Below are 24,960 nucleotides of genomic sequence, written 5' to 3' on the forward strand. Positions count from 1 at the left end.
AGGTTCCCCTGAAGAGGGCTTGGGGTGTGCCCGGACTCAAGGGTGACAGACATCTCTATTCCTCCAGGGAGCTGACAGCTGGAGGCATTCCTGAGACTCTAGCTAGGAACTCAGTGCGTGACCCAAAAGGGAATCCCAAACAACAAGTCTATGATTGAGCAGTCTGTTTCTGGTTGGGTCATGATGCCACAACAAAAGGCCCAAGTAGAGAAGGCTGCAGGCCCTGTGCAGGCCTGGTGGGAAGGGCTGACCCAAAGGACAGCCATCGTGCTCCAAGCAGCATGAGAAGGCTCCGGGGCACCATCGGAGCAAGGATAGGATTGGAGGGTGTGGAACCCCAGAGTTCCCCAGGAATGGGGTGAAGGAAGGGTTGATAGGAGCAGCACAGGGTGCCTGGGGGCCCGGGAAGGCATTTCTGAGGCCTAGAGGAAGGACCTTCCTCATCCAGGGATCCTGGGAGCAGAGCAGGGTCTCAGTAAACCAGAGAAGCCACACATGTCCTGAGAGATGCACTGGGGGCCTCCCTGGAGGAGGCAAGACCTGGAAGCAGGTAGGCAGTGTGAAAGAAGCTGTATGGAATCACAGTCTGGCTCCCACCCAGCCTAGAAGTCAGAACATTTTTGTTGACATTCTTCTTGTTTGCAGCTCTGTAGCCATGTTCTGTTTGCATTAGCTCCCTGGTAAAATTGCTCAGAAAACATCCTTCTAGGCATCTGTGTGTTTGCTAGAGGGGAAGAAATAGTGTTTCCAGCCTGGGGTCAGAGGCTGGTGGTAGCCAGGAGAGGTGGTGGCAGGAACTGCCCCAATTCCAGGCTAGAGATGAACCAGCTGTGATGGGGACGGGGACTCTTCCGGAGCAGGAACAGTCAGGGCCTGGTCCTATCCTGCCTGGGCATGGGCACGTCAGAGGCTTTATTGCAAATTGGGGAAAGCTTCATGACACTACCTCCCACCCTGGCCTACTCCTATTCTCACATGGGGCTGTGAAAATGACCAATTTTACAAAATATTAGAGATGGAGTTGATGGAAACATTCAAGCCAAAATAATGGTGACACCTCAAGAGCTGACGTGCTGGGAGAAGGCTCCAGGGCCAGGGGCTCTCCTGGCCTCTGCAGATGTCTGACTGGTGAGTAAGACTCTGTGGTCCATGGGGCTGACCCACGGACTGCTCTGATCAAGGGCCTTCTTCCACTTCCTCTGGAGAACCCTCTCCTCTCTGCACAAAGAATGGTTATTCCGAAAAGAACCCCTTGGGATAGATCTGGGACTATGACCTATTTTTAAAACCCCATGGCACCTTTTAGACAGTCAGTTATTTCCCTTTGTCCTTAAGATTTTGCCAGTATGATTTCTAGCTCTTGGGACACACAGAGGCCTCCTGCTTTCCCCAGGCTTATTGTTCCAGAACGCCAGGGAAGCCAATCAGGGCCAGGAGAAGGCAGCTCACAACCCCCTCATCTATGACAAGCAAATTATGGATTAGCAACAGGAGATCAATAACAACTGGCCATGAGCTATTACCTTCATTCACCAGAATCCACCTTGCTATTCTTTTTGACATGCTTGTGAATACATACTTACACACTCACCACTACCAGTTCCACCACACACCACACAAAAGCATATGCCATGCCTTGCCCCATGTTCTCTCCAAGTAGCTCGTTTATACTCAACCCCATTTCACCAAGTACAATTTTGCAAAGAGTCATCACTTTCAGTACACCACTCCCAAGGTGTGTGTGTGTGTGTGGGGTGGGGGGCATCCTTTCATTCATCCCCAAACACCCCAGGGGTTCTTGGAAGGAGCTATGCCTCTACCCCTTCCCTACTTTGATGCCTGATTTTGCCCTAGGGCACAGGGCCTGTTCATTGCAAAGCCTCTACTGATTCCTTCCCATGATAACCCCATCTAGGCCTTCCCTCCACCTTCTCCCTACTTCATCCCTGAGTTTCAGGGTTGAGTCTCCTCTCCCCATATTTACAAAACCCAGGCGGGTTGGGTAGCTGGTGTGATGCTATCTGAGACAGTCTTATCTAGCTACAAAGTGTGAATCAGTGATTACATCACACAGGGTTGGTGCCAGCCCGGCGGACTGCCATATTGCCAAGTGACCCAGTGGTTGAACCAGGTTGGGTTGAGTAATATCCACCAATGGATAGTGAGTTTATTAATCATGCGGCATAATACACTGTTGATGAAAGTCTAACACCGAAGGCCTGGTTTGGTTGGAGAAGGTGCAGGTGGGGCTGGATGCTGACTATGAAGACAGTCAGGGACAGTATCTTCCTCCCATACTACTCACTTGAGAAATACATAGAAATCTGGAAGGAAACATCTAGTTTAGCAAAGAGATGGATTATATGCTCAATGTTGGGACCTTTCCACCATCTTGGATTCCCTTTGTTAAAAAGGAAGGATACTTCTATGAGGCTGTTGAAGCCACAGTCTGAAATTTTAAAAGTTTCATGAGGTAAGAGAAGGGAACTCAAGATGGCAGCCGATGACCTAAAATTGTGTGGGTGGGAAAATTTAAGATTCCATACTGCATTCTCCTTCTTCATCTCTCACTTGAAAAACATTCTTTTCTAGGGCCACAGCCTACCTCCTCCACCCAGGTCTGGCCTCAACTTCTTGGTACCTATGGCCAACCAGAAATACCACTCATATTTTCCTCTGTGATAGGCCTGCCTTGGGGGTGCCGAAGAGCAATTTCTGAGCAGGGACACGACATTTTTGTTGCTTTGTGGCTGACCTGGTCGGCACCTCAGGGTCTGAGACACAGACTCCAGTCACAATCTGGTGGGGCATTTATACAATCTGGTGGGGTATAGCGCAGCATTATACACCAAGCCCCTAAACCTGGGTGAAGCAGATCATATGTGAAATGCACTGCAGAGGAACCCAGGTGAGTTTTTTTTTTTTTTTTTTTTTTTTTAGAGGGCAGGCAGGAAGAAGGGGAGGGAGAGCAAAGACTGACTTTTCCAAAGACAGCTCTAGAACAAGCCTCAAGGGATAAAGGCTTCTAATGACTATGGGGAACAAGGTGAGGGGTGCAAAATGCAGATGCAGACACAAGAAGGAAGTGGAGGATACATTTTCCTCAAGAGAAATGGAGACAGCTCTAGGGCTGGCAAATTAAGTTAAGGAGGAGGAATGTTCTAGGGAAGACAGCTTGGAGGATAGGAGAAGCATTGCTTTTATGGGAGGTAGAAATCATAAGGTATGGCAGTTTGAGGCTATGCAAACATTCCCTGTGTGTTCTCCAAATCCCAAATGTCCCTTCTTCCTTTCAAGGCATTGGATCCCTGGGTCATTCATAGGAGCTGGTTTTCAGCGAGGTTCACCTTTACCAGGCGGCTCCAAATAGTGAGGCCTGGAGGAATCCCATCCAAGCGGGATTAAAATTATAGAAGTTTAAAACCTGATTTTTTCCAGTTATCTGACCACAGAAGAGCTGCCAATCTCTCTGGTCATCTTGCCAACCCTGAAGAACCTCGGTCAAGTCTCCACCTGTTTTTCAGGCTTCGAAAGCTTTGGCAAGAGAACTACTCAGTGTGGCTGACAGGCCCTCCAGGGTCCTGTTCTGGCATTCCCTAAGACTGTCTCTAGAGAAATTGTTCATAAACCAGGAGATCTCCTCCCTTCTACCCCCAAATACCCATTGGAAGCTGGAAAGAAGGTTCTAGAAGATTCCCAGTCACCAGCCCTGATCCCCATGAGTTTACCTAACCTGTTCGCCTAATCCCTCTGGCAGTGTGAGGCTTACAGAAGGTTGGAGGGGAATTCTATTCTCCTGGTACCACAGTAAACACTCAAAACTATTTGAAACACCAGAACCTTGCACAAAATTCTGACCTACTTCCAATAAAACCAAGTTCCACATTTCCACTTTGAGAGTTTTCAGAGGAAGAACGGCAAAATTAGGCATAAAAACCTATCAAACAAACCACCAGCCAAAAACAAACCAAGACAAAAAACAGGCCAAACTAAAGCTTTATGCTATAAAAACAAGAAATAAAATAAGGAGATTTATAGGCCGGCTGATTGTCAGCAAACACAATATATTTACTGTATTAGCATTTGCTCACAGTGCAAATGGTACAACATTACACCATTTCAATATTTCGGTTTTTAAAAATGCTGTTTTCATTAACTATATTATATTGGCATTACAATATGACAAAGGAGCAAATGAAATGTTGGTGAAGAATTTCACCTTTTCACAATATCAAGCATATTTTTTTAACCTTAGTATAAGGTACTATAAATCCAAGAAATAAAAACATCCACAAAATATATTACATCTGGTTTGTCTTTTTTCTAAGTACTCAACTTTATACAAAAGTCTTTCAAAAAATATCATCCCCCATAGGTTTTCCTGTTTAAAACCTGATTTTTTTCTCTCAGTTCACATAAGTTAGAGTGCATTTTCTTTTGTTGCTTTTTTTTTTAAACATGCAGACATATAAAAAATCTGGATAGCACAACCTTTTGGCAACAAAGTTATTTTTCTCTTAGTTTAGCTTAATGTCTGAGAACAGTTTTATTAAAACAAAGGAAAACTCAATTATCATGCAGTGACATGCATATACCAGAAGGAGCGAGGAAAAAATATTAAAGGGTATCTGATTCCTCCTTCTAGCTTGGAAGTGACCAAAATTTTTGCTTTTTTAATAATCATCACATTATAAAAAGTATTCAGCAAAATACTGTCTCTGCAAAGAAAGATTTTACCCTTCAGCTGAAAAAATATGGGCCCTCCTGGCAAACTTCATCTTCTTCTCTCTCCTTCTACAAAAAGTCCAAGAGTACCTGGAAATTCACAACCCCCTGCTCTTCGATATCCCCCCTTTCCACTAGAGTCCTTTTAGTATTATTTATCCACCACCAAAAATCAAAACAAAACAAAACAAAAATGGTACTTCTTTTTCTTAAAAAAAAAAAAAAAAGTGGGAAACGCATAAAGTGACTTTGAAAACAGACATTCTGTAAACTCCAGACCTTTGTTCCTTCTCTCTGGGCAGCTTACTGACCACAGGAGAAATAACGCTAACAGGAACAGTACATTCAGTCAAGACCGTGCTGGAAGCTGTGGCAGAGAGCAACCTTCCCTATTACTCCACTTCAAAGGAGCCACCCTGTGCGAGAAGGGCTGGCAGGACAGCTGGGGAAGAGGGGTGCCTGAGAAGAGGTGAGGTAGGGTGGGGAGAAGGTGAGACTGGGTATGGAAAGGAGACACCTCATTCATCAACATGGATTCATGAAAAAATCCCCATATCTTTGAGGAAATTTTGGACAGAGATGTGTATATGTGTATACACACATATCCATACATATATGTGTATGTATGTACACTCACACGTATATGTACAGATATGTGTGTATCTATATCCACACACATAACACACGTATGTAGATATAATCTCATCAGTTAACATTTTCATAAAAAATAAATCATTTAAAGCTGTATACGCCTACAAATTCTCTTTATTCCGGTGCACTGCACTGGATAACCAAGTACCTTAGAGATTTTATTTTGCTAGGAATACATATTGTGTGTATGTTATGTATACGTACGCATGTGTATCTTTATACACATGAATGCATATACATACACATACATACACACACACACCATATACTTATATTTAAATTCTATCTGTTGTGTTGGTGATGACAAAGGGCAAAAGCAGAGCCAGCTTCCCCATGATGGTGGGAAGGAGAAATTGCTATGTAATTGAGAGAAGACACAAAGCTGGAGTGGCTGGTTGAAGCCTGCCTTTCTGGGAAAAGATTTTGAAAGAGATGGAAGAAGGTTTACAGGGGAGAAGGGGAAGGAGGGGGAGGGCAGAGGGCAAACTTAGGAACATAGATTTCTTAGAGTGGGGCTAAGGAAATACACATATATTTTAAAAGGCAGGCTCAGCGATGGCTGCTCTTTCTCCCCACAGATCAAACTGCCCTGAGGCCTAAGAGGGAAGCGCTCAGAAAAGGAGGGGTTCTGAGGGGCCAAACCCGAAGCGGCGGCAGCAGCACCGCGTCGGCGGCATCCGAGGCATTTCTCTAAGAAACATGATTTCAGAGCGGATGGAAGACCACCTCCTCCAGCCACGTGCGGACCCCCAGCCTGGGACATCTCCCAGCGGCTTGGGGACCCGAGATGGGGAAGAGTTTGGGGTAAACACAGCCCAGTTCAGCTCAAGTCTTAAACACACACGCTTGCGCGCGCGCGCGCACACACACACACACACACACACATACACACACACGCGAGCACGCACACACTCGCGCGCATCCCCGCACGCAGGCGCGCGTGCGTGCGGCGGGCAGCAAGCTCTGCGCTTTGGTGCGCTCCTTACCCCCTCCCCCTCTCGAATCTTCGAGGGGGTATAGAGGGAGACGTGGGGGAAACAATGAGGTGTTTGGGTCGGGCGAGGGTTGGATGGGCTCCGCCTTCAGTCCCTTGCAGGTCCTTGGCGCGGCCCGGCGGCCCCTGGATCAAGGCGATCCGAACTGAACAAAGCGGGCTAGACGCCACCTTTCCGCCCCCACGCCTTGGCTAAGTGGGGGACCGCGAGGGGAAGGCGCCTCCAGCCCTGGCCCCTGACCGCTGGCCGGCGTGAAAGGTTGGGAACCGGGGGCATCGAAGGGGAGCAAGGGGCCGCACGTCCATGGAGAGGCCAGGGCGCGGCCCCTACGCCTCCGTGGCTGGCTTTCCCGCTGCTTTCAGGCTAGCAGCCGGGAGGCACTGGAGGGGAAAAGTGGGGATCTGGGGGCCCGATCCTCAGGCGCAGGTGGTGACCACGGGGGCCAGCGACACTGGGGGCGCCGAGGATGCAGAGGGTGCACCGCCCTTCTCCGCCTTCTTCTCCTTTTGCTTGAGGTGGATCTTGGCGTGGCGCTTGCGCTCGTCGCTGCGCGCAAACTTGCGCCCGCAGAACTCGCAGGCAAAGGGCTTCTCGCCCGTATGAGTGCGGATGTGAGTGGTGAGGTGGTCGCTGCGGCTGAAGCTCCGCATGCAGATCCGGCACTGGAAGGGCTTGTGGCCCGTGTGGATGCGCAGGTGCCGGGTCAGCTCGTCCGAACGGCTGAAACGGCGGTCGCAGCCCTCGGCCGGGCACGCGTGGGGCCGTTCGTGGAGCGGTGTCTTGCTAGGCCGGTTGGGGTACTTGCGGGGCCGGATGGGCTTGAGGGTGAGCGGCGGCTGGGGCAGGCTGCCAAAGCCCGGGTGGATCTGCTTGTCTTTGAATGCCTTGATGGTCTCCAGAGGGGTAATAGGGGGCGGGTTGACCCGGATGGGGTCCATGCCCTGGAAAGGCTTGTGCTCCGGAATGGAGCCCATGTCGTTGGGGTGGTGGTAGAGGTTGTAGTCAGGAATCATGGGGAAGAGATTGCTGTCCAACGCCGGCTTGGCCGATTGGTAATCCTGGGGGGAATAGGCGAGCCCGGGATTGCCCTGGGGGTCGTGGAAAGACACGGGCTCTGAGTAGAGGTCGCCGCAGTTGGAGTAGGGGGGTAGCGCCGGATACATGGCCTCCACGTCACCCTGCGGTGGCTGCACCATGCTGGCCGTGGACGTCTGCGTGCTGAGCGCCCCTGAAGCCGGGGGCACCCCCAAGATGCCGGCGCTCATGAGGCTAATGATGTTGTCCTGGCACCAGTTGGAAGGGGAGTCGAAGGCGAACTTTCCCAAGTAGGTCACGGTCTTGTTGCCGGGGGCTGGCTGGAAGGAGCCGGAGTAAGAGAGTTCCGGGTTGGGCTTCTCGTTGGTCAGACCGATGTCCATTACATTCTCTGCGGAGAGCGGGGGAGAGAGGGGAGGGGTGAGTGAAGCCGAGCCGGCTCCGGGCCGCGGAGCCCAGGTCCTTGCCCAGGTGCGGAGGGTGCGGCCGGGTGGAGTGCGTAGCGCATGGGGTAAGAGGAACGCTGAGCCCGGCGCAAAGCGGGCGGTGCCGCGCTCCCGGGCGCAACATGGATATAGCAAAATACTACGGATCGGGGTGTGGAGTGGCTGCTGCACACACACCGCACAAGCCGCGCACACACTCACGTACCACACACACACGCGCGCGCGCGCGAGAAGCATTGTTGTTCTTCCCGAGGTGGGGCGGGCAGGTAGCTGCAGCTACAGGTAGTTTCAGACCCGGAGCGCGCTGGGCTCTCGCTCTCCACCGCACACAACTCGGCCTCTTCCCTTGGCCCTGTCCGCTCCAGGACGCCGCGCCTTTCCCTCCCCGGCGATGCCCCCCACGCGCGCTGCTCCCGGGTCGCCGACCCAGAGCGCTCCGACGCTTTGTCCTCGGAGCGTAGAAGGGTGTCGCCCTCAAAGGGAGCTCTGCCTTCACCTACCCCGGCCCCAGCCTCCTCGGGCATGAAGGAGCTTTAGGTTCTTGCTGGAGAGGAAAATCCTAGCCCCAGCTAGGGAGGGTGGAGAGCGGCGGAAAACCGGCCGGTGTCTCCATGGCGGGAAAGGCCGCCCTTCCCCAGCTCCCCGGCCCCGGGATCGTCCCCCGTGGCAGGCCCTCGCCCCGCGGGTGAGCCCCCTCCTTCTCCCCGCCGTCCCCACACCCCCACGGCTTTGCTGAACGCCCCGGAAAGGCAGCGTCGCAGTACCTCTCCCACCGCGGGGACTCCACGCCGCACATGGCTCCATCCCGGGTGGGAGGCTGAGGGAGTAAGGGGGGAGAGCGCGGGTGAAAAAGACGCCGGGCTCCTCCCGGGAAGGGGGCGACAGCACCACGCCTTGCGCGTAGCCCGGCGATCGGGCCCCCTGCGTGGTGAGGGAGAACCCCAGAGCCGCTCGCACCTACCTCCCTCCGGTCGGCGGCTGCCCCCACCCGGGAGAACCGAAGCCTCTACCGTGGCGTCGCCAACCTAGCCTTCTCGATCGAGGAGGGCGGGAGGAGTGGGTGGGAAAAGCAACTCGCCCCCCGCAAAATTCCCAGCGCGCCCCCATCTCTCCATCCATTTATCCATCCATCCATCCATCCATCCATCCATCCATCCATCCATCCATCACCAGGTCGTCCCCTCCTCCTCTTCCTCTCCCCTTCCTTCCTCGCTGCCTCGCCGCCTCCCCGCCGCCCTTACCTGTAGCCATCTGATTGTAATGGACTACCGAGTCGCTGCTGCCGGAGAAGAGGTTGAGCGCGCTGGGGATCTCCTCGGGGTACAGATTGTCAGGCAGTTGGTTTAGCAAACTGCTCATGGTCACCGGCAGCTTCTCGGCGAGTTTGCCGGTCATAGCACTCCCGAGCTGCCGCCGCCGCCGCCACCGCCGCCACCGCCGCCGCTCGCTCCTAACGCAGCTTCCAGGCAAGCGGCATCCGAGAGGCGATCCGTGGTGCAGGGGAAAAGCATGCGAGAGGGAAAGTTCGGGGGGAGGGGGGAGGGAAGAAGGGAAGGGATGGGCCAGGAGAGGGGATCTTCTCTTTTTTGGGGGGCGGGAGAGGGCCCCAGGGGGTAATCCTCTTGGGTGCCTCAGCTGGTGCGGTATGAGGCTGGGTCGTGGGGGGGGTGGGGCGTGTGCGGGGGGTGGGGTGGGGGCTGGGCTGGGGGGGATCTCGGCTCAAGGGGGTCGGACGCGGCCTCAGTATTGATCTCACAAACAGACACGCGCCCGCCGCCCCCCCGCCCCCCGATCTGCCACCGCCACCGCCACCGCCGCCGCCGCCGCCGCCGCCGCCGCCTCTGCCGCCGCTGCCGCCGCTGCTACCACCACCACCAGCCCCGCCGCTTCCTAGCAAGCTCACTGCTGCCCAAAAGCTCCCAGCCAGGGAACTCCACCAGCCTATTTATCTGAGCCCCGGGAAAGCTCCGTGACGTAGCTGCCCATATATGGACAGACAAAGCCCAGCCGAAGGGGCGCGACGTCACAATGGAAGCTCCTCACAATGGAACATTAGAAAGCAGGAAGCGGGCCGCAGCCAACGTGCGGCGCCCGCACCGCTCGCGGCTCTTGAAAAAAAGAGAGAGAAGGGGAGAAGAAACAAGAAGAATGCGAGAGGAAAGAGGAAAGAAGGATACAGCTGCATGCAAAGCGCAAAGCGCGTAGCGTGGAGTCGAAACACCAGTAACTCATGGTGTGTGTTTATTTGAGGTTTGCATTAGGAGAGCGCATTGGGGGGAGGTGGGCGGTGGGGTGGGGTTGTTTGCAAGTGGTCTCCAACACCCCAGCAGTTAGAAAGAGAGTTGAAAACATCTGGCGAAGTCCCTTTGCAGCCCGGGAACTGCTGGGGAACCCGGAAGGCGTGCGTTGCGCCCCTGCTACCTCAGCGGCTCCAGCGTTCGGGATCCTAACCGAGATTAAGAGAAAGGGAGTGCTTCCCTTTGTGGGGGGAAGGAAGGGTGCGCGCAGGGTTGGGGGGGGGGGTGTTCCAACGTGTCAGAATTCCTTGGTCCAATATCCCAAGAACTTTTGTGCCAACTTCACTCTGATTCGCCGCCCCTGCCCCTCCCTGGGCCCCTGACCCGGCGCTGACTCCAGGCTGAGCGCAGTGGCGAGGAGATTCGGAGCACCCCAGCAGTTGCGCCAAAGACAAGAGCCCCATCCATGTGGGGTCGAGGATGTGCGGTTTTGGTGGTGAAGAGGAAAGAATGAAGTTGAAGGGATAGATAAACACGTGCACTGAATCCCCAGTAAATTCCCTAACGGTTCCAAGCAGCCTCTGTGGCCACAGGATGGCAGGAGGGCCCAGCAGGCCCGGGCACAGTCGCTGTCTACTGCTGCCTGCGAAGGGCCCGCCACTGAGTTCCAGAAGGAGGACGCCGAACCCACAGTCTCTGAGCCACTGACGGCCTCCCCTGGTCTCTGCCCTCCCCCTCGTCTTCCACAGGGCTGTCCCCATTGCTGCCTGCCGGCGCTCCGCAGTCAAAGGCGGCCTGTGTGCCGACCCGGAGCGCTTTCACCTCCCGGAGCGGCAGCAGATCCCGGGGGCGGCTGCTGTGCTCCCTGGGGCCTGCTCCCAGGGCGCGCGCAGCCGGCCCGCGGGCGAGGGGGAGGAGAGGGCGGGAGCATGGGGGTGCGACCCCAAATCACATCGGCTTGGCGGGGGAGGATTCCCTCCTTGGTGGCCGCGTGGGCGCGGTGAATCCCTCGTCCCCTGCTGGGGAGTCAGGGTTGGGGGAACGTGCATTTCTCGGGGGGAGTGGGAGTGTTGACAAGGAAGAAGAGAGGATCCCCGGGCCTCACGCCGTGGGAGGGCCACGCGGGCCGGGGACGTGTGGGAGGAACTCCTGAGCTGCACGTTGTGGTGGAGGTGGATGACAACCTCGCTCCCCTCCCCTCCCCTCTACTCAGTGGAGGGCTGGGGACGGGAGGGCCCGGCCTCCCCCCATCTTCTCCAGTTCTTAGGAAAGGAGGGATTCCCGCCTCCCGCGAGCCCCCTCTCTCCACCCCCTCCGCCTCTCCCGCCAGGCTCCCCACTCCTATACTAGGGAGCCACAGCGCCCCCGGGCTGTCCTCCGCCCGCGCGGCTCAGGGAGGGAGAGCGCTGCAGCGGTCCCGCGCTCCGGTCAGAATCAGGGCAGGCTGCGCCTCCCGCCCCCGGCTCCCTCCCTTGGGGGGGGCGCGCGGCCGGTCGGGGGGCGTGGGCGGCGGTGTGAGCCGGGCTAGGTGCGGGAGGGGCCCGGGCGGCTGCAGGGAGGGTCGCAGGGCGGCGGGCCAAGCCGGGAAGAGCCATACAAGGAGCGGATCCGGTGACGCGCCGGCCGCGCCCCTTCTCCTTCTCGATTTGGCTGCAGATTCCGGTCCCAAGATTTGCATATTTTGGCATCCAGTGGAAAAGGAAAGAAGAACGGAACCCGCAGCCTTTAAAGGAACCGCACAGGCTGTAGCGTCACCCAGGGAGGCGGTGGGGGTGGGGGTGGGGGCGTGAAAAATTAGCCACCGGCTCTGGCCTCTGGCCGTAGCGCTCGGCAGTAGGGAGGGCCAGGGAGTGGCGGCAACCAGCGAGCTTCGGGCTCGCCAGTCCCAGACCTGGCCCCTCTAGGGTGCTTCCTGCTGCGCGTGCACCCGGAGGCTGCGGAGGGTCTCCACGGGTTCCTGCCTGGGGCCGGGAGACGCTGTAGGGTCCGCGATCCTGGGCGAGCTGCAGGCCCGAAGGCTGCAGTGCCCAAGTCTCCCCGCGCGAGGCAGAGCTCAGCCTGCGGGGGTGGTGGGAAGGAAGTGAGAGGCCTCCGGGCCGCCCAGCTCAACTCCGGAGGACCCCACCGTGATGCACCCACTTTCCACCTGTCAGGATCTCTCCCCAGGAGGGGCTGCAGAGTGAGGAGCTAGAAGCCCTTATCCTGTTCGATTGGGGCCTGCGTTGGGAAAGGCAGAGGCAGTGGAAGCATTTGGGATCCTTAAGCTTCCAGGGCCCCAGAGGCGGTGGAGTGCAGCCACTCCCAACTGGAGGAGACGGCCCCTCTCCCGACACTTTTCGGCACGCTGGACTTGTTGCTCCCAAGCAGAAGAGCATGGGGCAGGGTTTGCCGACGTGCACCAGGGCTTGCTTACCCGTTAGCAAGATTGCATAGGAGTCTGGGGACACGATTCCTTCCCTCTCCTTTCTACTAGTTCTTTGCATAAAACGGGAGCCTTCAATTCAATTAAAGTCTTCATTAAAGCTTCACTGTTACCTTGGGCAAACGTCTGTATTTTTTTTTCTTAGCCTCAGTTTCCTTGTCTGTAAATTGGGATAATAACAGTATCTACCCCTTAGGAAGAATTAAATTAGATAATCCTCATAGAGTACTTGCCAGTCCCTTAAGCAAGCACCCAATAAACTGCAATTGTTGTTAAACTATTCTTCCCCACCCTGCCTTGTGACAGATATGCCCTTCCCTCTCGTGTGTGGCAGGAGAAAATTTAGATGATATAGGTAATAAAAAAGGCCAGGTTTGGAACTCCATCACAGACCAGCGAGATCATATGCAAGAAGTATTAATAATGTTGATTATTTAGGGGGAAAAGGAAATTCCTATCTGTGTGCCTAGTATCTCCTGGGCACTGTCCCAATCTAGGGATGGTTAAGGAATGGTCCCCGGTCTGAAGGAGCCCAGACATGAACTGAGCTGAGCCCTCAACAGCTGGTGGTGACACAAGGCAGGGTTCAAAGAAGTCACTCAGTTGCTCTCTAACACTCCGGAGCAGCCTTTCAGACGTTTTTTGGGGGTGGTGTGGCTCCTGGAGTGGGAGGGAGCCTTCTTTTCTCTGCTGGAAGGAACCATGCTGGCGAACGCCTGCCCTACAAGGTTAGGCCCTCAGTACCCAGTGCCTGTTCAGGTTGCAGCCTGCACAGATGTCCCCTGTCATCCTCGATGATGGTGGCAGATGGAGTCCAGGGTTCTGTGGCAGGAGGGGACAACCCTGGGTGTGGAGCAGGAGTGGGATGTTGGAGTGGCTGCTTTGTAAATGAATTCTCCCTTCCGGTTGCCAAGCCTTAGAATAAAGTTTTCCTCCTTCCCTTCCTCCCTCCTGGTTTCCTCTCTTCCTCCTGAACAGGAGCTGAAGGTGTTTGTCTGTTTTATTGGCGGGCTCAGGTGAGATTGCCAAGGGCCTAATTACCTGAACTCTAAGCCCTGAGCTTGCTGGAGAGCGAGGCGAGTAGGCACTGCTTCAGGGCATCCTCATTCTGGAGATGGTAAAAGGCAGGCCGGCTCCTCTGCAGCAGAGCCAGGGCTGCCAGCCCCTGGCCGCTCTCTCCTACAGAGTCCAACTCATCACCTGTACTTATGGGGACTGCTGCTGCTTGTCATGGGCATGGGCGTGTTTGTCTTGATTAAGGACAAAGGAGGGAGGAGATGTGGCCCCTGAAATCCACTGTAGAAAAATGCAAAGTTACAGTTGTTTTGGTCCTTTGTTCTATAGTCACCTCTGCCCTCTGAACTTTAGCTGCTGTGTTTGCTAAAGATATCTAGTCCTTCTCTGATATCTTAAAATAAAGAACTCCCCATACCCTGAATTAATTCAATCTGTGGTGTGAGCAATCTAATTAATGCATTGCCCTTCTCAGAGGGTGTTTGCATTTTAAAAGAAAATGCTTAGGGGTGGTGATATATAACCCAGAGGAATCAAGCCCAATACTCAGCATGGTGCCTGGAAAGTGGTAGGTGCTCATGAATGCTGGTGAGATGACATCTGGTTGTGGCATATCAGAGTCAAGGAGTGGGAGACTTGGGGTGCAGAGAGTGTCTGGGTTCCTCCAGTCACACCAAACACCTGTGTACGGAACCCACCCTGGTAGGACTGCTCCTGAATGGCAGTTCTCTTGAGGGTCCTCGGTTGCTTTCCATTTTGGGGTGTGCCACAGGGCTTCATGGGCAATGGACAAATCAGAATGGAATCCTCCTGGCCAGTCCTGCCTGGCGTTCTAGAGGTCATTTTCATTTCTTGGATAATGACAGCCAGCTCAGAGGCTAGGCTGGTTTTGCCTAGAAGTTTTAGGAAGGGAATGCTGTTGGCAGCCCCACAGATTCCCACATGCTTCATGAAGACCTTGAAGCTGGTGCTCCTGGTGGAGTCGGAGCTGAGCCCAGTCCCGGGAGCTGCAGGAGCTTCCGGGCTGTAGCCATGGAAGATGGGGGCGACTGATATCTGATGCCTGCCTTGGCCAGGCCTTGTGGACACATTTCATTTTCTTCAGTTTTCTTTCTTTCTTTTTTAAAATAGTGTCTTGTTCTGTTGTCCAGGCTGGAGTGTAATGGCATGATCATGGCTCACTACAGCCTTAATCTCCTTGGCTCAAGCAATCCTCCTGCCTTAGCCTCCTGAGTAGCTGGGACTACAGGTGGGCGTCACTATGCCCAGCTAATTAAAAACTTTTTTTTTTTTTTAGTAGAGATGAGGTCTTGATATGTTGCCCAGGCTTGTCTCCAACTCCTCGCCTCAAGTGATACTCCTGCCTCAGTTTCCCAAAGTGCTGGGATTATAGGCATGAGCCACCATTTCAGGCCATAATTTTCTTCATTCTTTACAACAATCCTGTGAGAGGAAGGCTTTAGGGCTGCCCTTTCAAGTCTTAAGAGTCCAAGTAGCTTACTGGAGGCTACCTGGCTGGTCTGACAGTTGAATTCGTCCGGTGTGACTTTAAAACGAATGCTCTTAACTCCATCCTTTGTCCCCATTGTGGCTGTCAAGGGAAAGAAACGCGGTGGTAGATGTGGGTAAGAGGAGGAACCAGGGTGAAGTCTGTGGAGAAATCAATGTGTGGGAGAAAGGCAAGCTTGAGTGGTGCACCCCAGCATGCCCTTGGACCCAGCATGGAGGCAGGGGAGAAGCCATAGGCCAGAGGAAAATAAGGGTACTCACCATTCCCACGGTAATCAGGGAGGAACTGTTTCTGCCAGGGCCTCTCAGTAGGTGCAACGGCCACTGTGCCACTCTGCACCTGGCTACCCCTTTCCTAGGCTATCTCGGAGGCTACCGGATCCTCTCCAAGCCAATTACATACTTCTCTTCTAAACACCTGTTTGTGCCTAAATTCAAACTAACGCATTATAATGATGTTGAAATAAGAGTGTTTTTGATTACACTTTAAGTAGTTTCAGGTAGAGTCCGGTGACCAAAGAGAAAAAGTCTTATTATATAGTAACATTTACTGGAGGGATGAGGTGGCTCATGCCTGTAATCCCAGCACTTTGGGAGGCCAAGACGGGAGGATCACTTGAGGTCAGGAGTTTGAGACCAGCCTGGCCAACGTGGTGAAACCCCATCTCTACTAAAAATACAAAAATTAGCTGGGCATGGTGGCACACTACTGTAGTCGCAGCTACTTGGGAGGCTGAGGCAGGAGAATCACTTAAATCTGGGAGGCAGAGGCTGCAAAGAGTCAAGATTGTGCCATTGTACTACAGCCTGGGCAACAGAGCGAGACCTTGTCTAGGAAAAAAAAAAAAAGAAAGAAAGAAAAAGTAACATTTTTTTTCCTTTTTTTTTTTTTTTTTTTTTTTTTTTTAGATGAAGTCTCGCTCTTGTCCTCCAGGCTGGAGTGTGATGGCACGATCTCAGCTCACTGCAACTTTTGCCTTCTGGGTTCAAGTGATTCTCCTGCCTCAGCCTCCCAAGTACCTGGGATTACAGGTGTCCACCACCACACCCAGGGTTTTTTTTTTTTTTTTTTAGACAGAGTCTCGCTCTGTCACCCAGGCTGGAGTGCAGTGGTGTGATCTTGGCTCACTGCAACCTCCGCCTCCCGGGTTCAAGCAATTCTCCTGCCTCAGCCTCCTGAGTAGCTGGGACTACAGTTGTGCGCCACCATGCCCGACTAATTTTAGTATTTTTAGTAGAGACAGGGTGTCACCATATTGGCCAGGCTGGTCTCGAACTCCTGATCTCATGATCCGCCAACTTTGGCCTCCTGAAGTGCTGGGATTACAGGTGTGAGCCACCGAGCCTGGCCATTTTTTTTGTATTTTTAGTAGAGATGAGGTTTCACCATGTTGGCCAGGCTGGTCTCAAACTCCTGACCTCAGGTGATCCGCCTCCCTTGGGCTCCCAAAGTATTGGGATTACAGGCGTGAGCCACCGTGCCTGGCCAGAAAAAGTACCATTTACTGAGGGTGACAGGTGCCCAAAGTGGATTGTCCTGGAGACTTCTTCCAAGATACAAGTCCGAGACAGCGAGTCACTGCCATGGGTAGTCCAGAGGATGAGAGTTTGGGGCTGGCTGGGCTGGGGCGGGGAGAGAAGGAAGATCTTAGAAGGTGAGACTTGTGCAAAGTGTGTTGTGTGGGTAAATGTCAGGTGTTAGCCCTGACCTGGGAATCAGGAGTTCTGGGTTCTGCTATGAATTATCTATGATTTTAGGGCAAGGCCTTCTTATTCCTGGCCTTTAGGAAGGGGTTGGACTGGGATAAACTACCTCTAAGTTCCTTCCAGCTCTGTTCATGAGTTTCTGGTTCTATTACAGAAGGGTTGAGAGGAGACATCTGTTAGAGGTCCTAATGAAATTTAGGGGCTGTGTAGGGCTTGGGCTGGGGTCTTCAGGGATAAGGAGGAGGGATGAGAGCTTGTAGTGGGAACTTCACTGTCTTAGCTCAGGGGTTCAGGAAGGGTAAGTGGGGTCATGTGCTCCGAAGGTCCTGTCATTCCCCCTGGGGGCCACAGGGAGAGCCCCTTCTCAGTCAGCAGGGACGGGCGTCTTTGCAGAAAGGACTCTCTGGGGATGGGGCTTTTTGGAAAGAGGAACTTCATGATTTGAAATGAACCAGAAAAGGCGTGAGTGTGGGGGGACGGTGCAGGACGCAGTCAGGGGAAGCAAAGAGGGAGTGAGAGAGAAGAGCGAGTGTTAGAGATGAGAGAAAAGAGATGAGAGCACGTTCTCACTTCCATAGCTTGCCACACAGCTGGCTTCTTGCTGGATAAAGGCTTTGCCCGTGGGACAGATGCTGAGTCCAAAGGCTGGCAGATTCCTCTTCTCCCTGCCCTGTGAGAAACAGCTTCAGGAAACCAGAGAGAGTTGCAAACCCTAGATCAATGTCTCTTATTAGCTCTCAGCCTCAGGAGCCTCCTCAGCCTAAAACAATCAGGTGCTGGCCTCATCCACCCAGGTGAGGAATTGGATGGAGCCCGACTTTTGGTTTCTTCTTTGCTGTTCTGTGCAGTCAAAACTCTGGGATCCAGGGAAGAGCAGTTAATGACTCTTTGGGGCCCAGAATTGGAGCTCATTGGTGGCATTTGCATCCTCTTTCAGCAGATGGCTTAGGCAGGGCTTCCCAACCTTTGTCATGCTGTAGTTCTCATAGAAAATGAAACTTTTTACAGCCACTGCAGTAGAGAACCAAGGCTGCCTCTGGCCCCTGAGGCCAATATTGGCCCAACTGGAACCCATTGGAGGGCTGCACGTTGGCTAGGAAGCTCTGACTGATGGCGTGGGCTTCTCTGCCAGGGCTCATGGTGCATAGGTGAAGGAAGAGAGGCATGATCTCTCTCAGATGCTGAGAATTATTTGGGTTGCTCAGAATTACTTGGCCTAGGGTCACCCAGAAAGTTACTGAAGACAGGAGATGGTATCCAAGCTCCCTGATGTCAGGGACTGAATCTCACTCATCTTTGTCTCCCCAGTGACTAGCACTGTGCCCGGACCCAAGCAGTACTCAGTAAGAACTTGTGTACTCAATTCAAGTGTCCTAGTTGGTGATTCTGAAGGATGATTGATTGGAGTAGGAGTCTAATCCACTTTGTCCTTCCCACCTGGTCCTTTTACTTCTATCCCCATGCCCCCCGACTCTCCTAACCCTCACAGCACAGGATGGGGGGCCTCTGAACCACCAGAATTCCATTTTGCGGTCGGTGCGGGGTTCCCGGGTCTAGGCCTTAGCTCTCTCATTTCAATGAGGGCAACATCTACGGAGAACTCCCGTGCATTCTTGGTGGAAGGAAACAAACTTGAGACTTGGATTCTGCTGTCAGGGAGCAGGCAGTTTAATGAGAAGTGTGGAATGAGGCTCAGTGGAAATATCACATATAAGACATGATACATGTCCAGAGGAGGTACAAGCAGGAAGTTCCAATTGGTAAGGGCCACTGCAGGCTTGGGGGAGAGAGATGTTCAGGGCGAGGGGAGGGCCCTATAGAAGAGGGGGCGTGTGACCAAGACCTTGAGGAGGGGCTGAGGCCATTAGAAGGGGAGAGGAGAGGAAGGGTGGGGGGTGTTCCATGCAAGGTGCTGTGGTCATTTCCCCTCCTCTTTATGTTAACTTTGTTGTTTTCATCTCTGAAACTAGAACCCATTAGCATTGTCCACCCAGGACTGTGGTGCCTGGCCTAGGCCTAGGCCTGCCCATCGTTTGTTGTCTGAACGAGGAACCCTGGAGGGAGAGGTGGAAGACAGAAGGAAGCCCTGGACATACACTGGATTCCACTTAGACATTTGGGCACCTACCAGAAGGTGAGCTCCAGGAAGGCAAGGGCTTGGGTCTGTGACCTTCACTGCCCTGCCTCAGCATCTAGCCCCTGGCTCTCAGGGGAGCTCAACAATCCTTGTTGAAGACTGAATGTGGCAGACACTCTTCCAGGACCAGAGAGTACTGGCAGGAACAGGAAAGGGGCTAACTCCAGGTATGAAATCCAGGAGAAAGAAGGAGACTGCGGGAGTCCAAGGAAGGGGTGTCAGGGGGCAACATGACTCCAAGGCAGAAGGCAGGGGGCAGATTATTCAGACCTAAACTCCAGTGGTAACAGCTCCGTTAATTGAGTGGTAATGATCCTTGGTACTTTTCATCTTCAAAGCCAGAAACAAACTGTAATGAATACTCTTGCCACCCAGGGGCAGGGTGCGGAGGGTGGTGGGGAGAATCTTATGCTACTGGTACTGTTGGGGAAACTGAGGCACTGGCAGAAAAATGGTCCTTAGGAGAGCGAATGTGAAGCCCAGCAGAGCTTGGAATCTTCAGGGGCGTCTTGAACACATCAGAGAGTGGCCCCTTCAAAATCCAGGCCCCTGGGGAGCCCAGGCCATGAGCAGGGAGGAAGGTAGTGCTGGAACCCCTTGCAGGCCTGATTAAAAGTTGCAGTGGAGAAGTCGGGTCTGCAGGAGGCTTGGCTGGTGTGCGCCGGGTTTCCCAGGGTGGGTCGGGGTGCCCGGGGCATAAACTCTGCGGCCCTGCAGCACGCAGCCGCGCTCTCCGCTTTCCAGGGGCGGCGCGGGAGTGGCGCGCGGCTGGGAAGGCACCCGGGCGTCCTTTGCGCCCAGCGCTGCATACTCACTGTGACTCACCGGCGGCTCCGAGATGCCTCCCGGTTTCCTCATCGCAGTCTGGCTGCCCTGAGCCCGGAGGGCATTTTTCATTAGGGTAATTACCCTGCCGTCATTAAAAGCCGGTAAATAGCACCCAGGGACCAGGCCGCGCGGCCGCGTCTGAACTGCAGTCCGGGTTCACAGGCGTCCCCCGCCGTCCCGGCCGCGGGCGGCGCCGCTCGGCCTCCCCGGCGACTGGTTCGAATCCCCGGTGTCCGGGTGTCAGGGGGAGGCACCCCCCCCCCCCCGCCTCACCTGGCACCACGCGGTGCCAGGTAGGGGTTGGGGCCTTCACAGAGTCAAACCCCAAGCATCCGTCAGTCTCCGCACACGGAAAAGTCTTCCCGGTGTACCCTTTTCCAGGTGTTACCGTAAAGACCTCTCCTAGGTGTACCCTATTCCAGGTGTTACCGTAAATACTTCGCCTAGGTTGCCCGAAATCATCCCTAGTTACCTTTCGACATTATTTGTGTATCCTTTGAGAAATGTCTGTCTCACCCTTCTCCCCTAAAAGTTTGTTCCGCAAGGGCCAGAGCTCTGATTTTGTATTGTATCCCCATCATACCCCCCAACTCTCCCCTCTGGAGGCCCGCTGCACCCCGATATGACACCAGAGGCTGGGGTAGAGCCGCCGAAGCAGTTTGAATTTACAAGTCACATGAGACAAGAGAACTGTCTGATGACCTCTCTCTCTCCCATTTTTCCCCAACATTTGAAAATTGTTTATTGTGCACCTACTGTGTGGTCAGCCATTGGGGATATGGCACTTATGAAAGCCAAGTCCAAGTCTTTCCAGTGGGGGAAGTCCAGGTCTAATGAGTGTTCAGGGTGGGCACAGACAAACACACATATGTGAGGTGCTGATAAGTGGTGTGAAGATAAATAAATTGGGATAAGGGCACAGAGCGTGATGGGGAGTACACGTTGAGATCCTGTAATTCTTCCGCAATCCTTGCATTTTGGAGCTAGCATTGGTAGTCATTAAAGGACCGAGTCTGAATATGTAGGTCTGTGTTTTGGTCCAGCTATGGCCTTATTTACTGGGTGCTCTTTGAAAAATTCTATGTAAACGGAATTTTTGTTAAAAAAAAAAAAGCATCAAAGTTCACAAGGGAAAGTCTGGTCTCTGAAGGCAAAGTCACCTGCGACATGTCCCTTTCCCCCTGGCATCAGCCCCTCTTCCCCTGGGTGGGCTTTGCCGCCCTGCCACCAGGTGGCCCAAGATGAAATTCTGACAGTGCGTGAGGACTGGGTTGTTTTCAGAGGCCACCCGTGGGGAGAGATGGCAGCGGAAGAAGGGTGACTGCCGTCCCTGTGGGTCCCCCAGCCCCAAATCTCAGAGCCGCACTCCCCTCTCACACAATCTCTCCAAGCGGTAGGCAAGGTGCTTCTAGACCCCAAACGAAAGAAAAAGTACGCCGCAATGGAAACTCGAACTAATCTTCCCCTCTTGCCCCACTTCCCTCCCGCGGTCACACTTCCGGCGGCCACCACAGAGTATTTTGGGTTCGAAAACAAAGCGTCAGATCTATTTGAGCAACTTTTGTTCCATTGGAGTAGAAGCCCAGGGGCCTGTGGCCGCCCTGGGCTCGGCCACTTCCCCAGGGAACTGACGCGTTTCCCCTTCTCTGCCAAGGTCCAATTTAGCAACTCAGACTGGCCACTTTTAGCTTCTCCTTTCCCTGGCCTGGCAGCAGGCAAGGGGCCAGAGGTAGGGCTGCTGGGGGGAAGGGCATGTGTCTGGGTGTCTTCCTGGTGGACGTCAGGGAAGGCCTAGTTCCCTTCTTCTGCCAGAACCTCCCCTTTACCCCCTAAAACTCCTCCCAGTCCCCCCTCCTCCGTGAAACCTCCATTGCCATTGTCAAAAATCCACTTGCTGCATCAGAAGATGTAAAATGAGAGTTGTGGTTAGGCCTTGCCTGGTCCTCAGTCTAATCCACACGGAGGTGTGTCTCTGTACCAGTGGTGGGCTGGGGTGTGTACAGGTTGTGAACAAGGCGGGTGTGCATATATGGAGATCACATGTGCATGCAAATTCCCTGTCCGCATTTGTGGATGCTGAGCAATGCACATGTACACAGCCTGCATGGATGTCTAGAAAGAGCTTGGCAGAGTCGATATCCTGGAGTGTCTAGCGGGTGCATCCACCATGTGATTTTGTGTGGGCTGTTGTATTTACAGTAAGCATGTGCAAGTTTCATAGACTAGAGGTGTGTGTCAGTGTGTGCACACACACTTGTCTATGTGTGGACAGTCAGGGCTTGCCTCTCAGGGGGTGGCGAAGGAAGACAGCTGGGCTCTGGACAATGGTGACTAGGGCCCATGTGGGCAGGGCTGTAGGTGCCCTCAGCAGATCAGGGCTTGAGGGCAGGTTTGTGAACTGCAGGTATGAGCCTGGGGCCAGCAACTGTTTTGTCTTCTATTTCAGGCCTCTCTCCTCAAGCTCCCTTCCCCCTCAATAGGTTGCTACATCCACTCCCGTCCCCTCCCGGCTTGGAATGCTCCCTCCTCCCTTGTTAGCCAGCCTTCCTATCCCTGTCTTCTGGCACTTACCTCTTGCACAGGTGTCACCATCAACACAACTCCTGGCCACCTCTGGGTCTGTCCATCTTCTCTCCCACCACACTGGAAGAGCAGAAGAGCTTCCAGAAGGCAGAGACCTAGGTTTCTTTCTTTTCTTTTCTTTTCTTTTTTTTTTTTTTTGAGACGGAGTCTCGCTGTACCACCCAGGCTAGAGTACAGTGGTGCGATCTCTGCAAACTCCACCTCCCAGGTTCAAGTGATTCTCCTGCCTTAGCCTCCCAAGTAGCTGGGATTACAGGTGCCTGCCACCACGCCAGGCTAATTTTTATATTTTTAGTGGAGACAGGGTTTCACTATGTTGGCCAGGCCAGTCTCAAACTCCTGACCTCGAGTGATCCACCCACCTTGGCCTCCCAAAGTGCTGGGATTGCAGGTGTGAGTCACTGCGCTTGGCCAAGAAGGCAGAGATCTAAGTTTTTTTTTTTTTTTTTTTTTTTTTGTGGTGCATTCAATTATTGGTTCATAGCTGAGCCTCCCTAAGTCCTGCAGAAGGGCTGACTGTGCGCTGGCTTCACAGCCACAGCATGTGTACAAACTATTTGTGTCTTTACAGTGATTTGAAGGTGCATGTCCAGCTCTTCTGGCATGCTGGTGGGTGTGGGGGGTCGTGGGGGTAGGGGGAGGGTGTTTGAACTTCCAGGGTGCTTCCCAGGCCCACCCCTACGGCCCAGTCCCTAAGGGAAGCACACTCAGCTGCTCTCCTGCTTCCATCATGAGACTGGAAAGCAAGGTTAGGACTCCGTGGCCTTGCTGCTCCTCCGTCATGACACGGTCAGCCTCTTCTCTTTTCCCCACCCCTCTCTGCCCAGCTGACTTACGCCAATGGTGTGGAGCCCAGCTCATGAGGAATACAGGGTGTGCTCCTGCATCCTGCTCTCCATCTCTGCGTGCAGACCCATGCCTATGTGCTCCTCCATCCTCCCTCCATGAGGTGCTGAGAGACCCTGAATGGGTTTTCTCTGGCCTGGGTTTGGGGGAGACTGGCCTGTCTGCTGCTTCTGGGAACTCCCAGGGTCTTCAGCTCCCACATCTGTAAACTCCTTTTAACCTGGGCCTCCCACTAGGGAGGGCTTTCTGGCTCCTGCAGCCAAATACACTTGGCTCTCTTTCATTCTGGATTCTGGAAATGCTCATTTTATCCGTTCTAGTGGCTTCCACTCACTCTGTGCCCCAGCGAGTGGTCACAGCTTTCTCTGCCACTCCCCATATAGAATCGCAGAACATTCAGCTAGAGGAGGTGTCAGAGAATACCTGTCCCAAATTATTTTATCAATGAGGAAACTGAGACCCAGAGAGGCTCACACAGCAGTGAAAGGTGAAGCTGGTACTGGAATCAGATCTTGACTCCTCGTCAGTGGTTCTTTTCAGGCTAGACAGCCATGTTTTTCTTTTCTATTTCCTTCTGTTTCCCACTCTTTCTCAACCTTTACTTTACTATTAAAACATTTCCTTTTTTTATTTAAAATGTGCTGTGTTAAGCAGGACAACTTGTGCTTGGAGGCTCTGAGGTGGCACCTGGCGCTGAGACCACTGTCCCAGCATGGGTTTCCTTGGTCCTTTTAAAAGCCCTTTGTTGTCCTTCATCCCCTAAGATACCTTGGGACCCTGTCCTCCCTTCTCCCTGAACCATCATTTTCAACTCTCATTTCTCCTTCCAAATACCAGGGAGGCAGCAGACAGAACCCCTCAAAAAATGGGCTCCTTTCACTAACCATACTTTTCAGGTCTTTCAAATGGAGAGTCTCAGAAGGAAAATATGGGCATTCGTGTGTGTGTGTGTGTGTATCTCATGTGTCTCCCAGAAGCTCCTGGGGATAAGTGGAAAAATTAATTAACACCAGGATGAAAGGTGTTCTGGGATAATTGCAGGTAATATCAGGACAGCCAGGAGGGTGAGGCAAGAGGCCTCTAGATGTCCTGGGGACTTGGATAGGCCCCCAGCCCCACTACTGCAAAGCAGATCAGACACCTGGGGAGGCTAGGGGGAGGGAGCATTCTGAGTGAAGGGTCTTTGTCTTTACAGGGAAATTCTTGTTAGTTGCTAAGGAACTGGGTTGTCTTTCCTGATCCAAGCCTCCCAATGTTTTGCTTAGCTTGGGAGGGGGATGCTGGGCTGAGGCTTGAGGCTCCCTTGGCAGTCAGTCCTTTCCCTGGGGCTGCCGAGCCTCTGATAGGTCTCTGGGGAAGGACTCTCTTCTGGGAGAGATGCTTCTTTCCCAATACCCTAAGCCTCACTGCTTGCTCCAGCCAAGCTGAGAACAGGTGAGGTGGAGGCAGGGAAAGAGAGGAACGTGCACATTTACCGAACAGCCTGCATGCCAGGCATTGTGCTCAGATGCCTTCCCTGCTATCTAATTTAACCATTGCAACACATCTTTGGAGGAAGGCACTTATTTCCATTTATTTTTCATAATACTGTTTTTTTTTTTTTTGCAGTTGAAACACAGGTCTGGAGCAGTTGCCAAGGTCACGGAACTATCAATGGTAAAAATTCTATGTGAATTTAGATCTGCTCAGTAAGAAAACTTGTGTTTTTAAATGGCATCACTGAATGCATGTACTAAGCTTTCTTCCTATCCCATGGCTGTTGAGTGCTGACACCTGGACTCATTGTTGTCACCATTATCATCACCATCACCATCACCATCACCGT

The 24,960-nt window shown here is 53.3% G+C and overlaps 1 protein-coding gene across 4 annotated transcripts; it reads right to left on the reverse strand.

Moving 5' to 3' along the window:
- Positions 1–4,044: 4,044 nt before the first annotated feature.
- EGR3 (early growth response 3) lies at positions 4,045–9,834 on the reverse strand. 4 transcript variants are annotated; one of them, XM_054498208.2, is made up of 3 exons: positions 9,094–9,225; positions 8,617–8,669; positions 4,045–7,797 (listed from the first exon to the last, which is right to left on the reverse strand). In XM_054498208.2, exons 2-3 carry the CDS (start codon positions 8,654–8,656, stop codon positions 6,788–6,790), a joined length of 1,050 nt encoding a protein of 349 aa, XP_054354183.1. In that variant the 5' UTR covers positions 8,657–8,669; positions 9,094–9,225; the 3' UTR covers positions 4,045–6,787. The 4 variants fall into 4 exon arrangements, with proteins under 4 accessions (XP_054354183.1, XP_054354181.1, XP_054354184.1 ...); XM_054498206.2 differs by lacking the exon at positions 8,617–8,669 and having other exon boundaries at positions 9,094–9,834; XM_054498209.2 differs by lacking the exons at positions 8,617–8,669; positions 9,094–9,225 and adding an exon at positions 8,814–9,045.
- Positions 9,835–24,960: the final 15,126 nt, after the last annotated feature.

The sequence above is a fragment of the Pongo pygmaeus genome, chromosome 7 (assembly GCF_028885625.2).
Source record: "Pongo pygmaeus isolate AG05252 chromosome 7, NHGRI_mPonPyg2-v2.0_pri, whole genome shotgun sequence".
Lineage (NCBI taxonomy): Eukaryota > Metazoa > Chordata > Mammalia > Primates > Hominidae > Pongo > Pongo pygmaeus.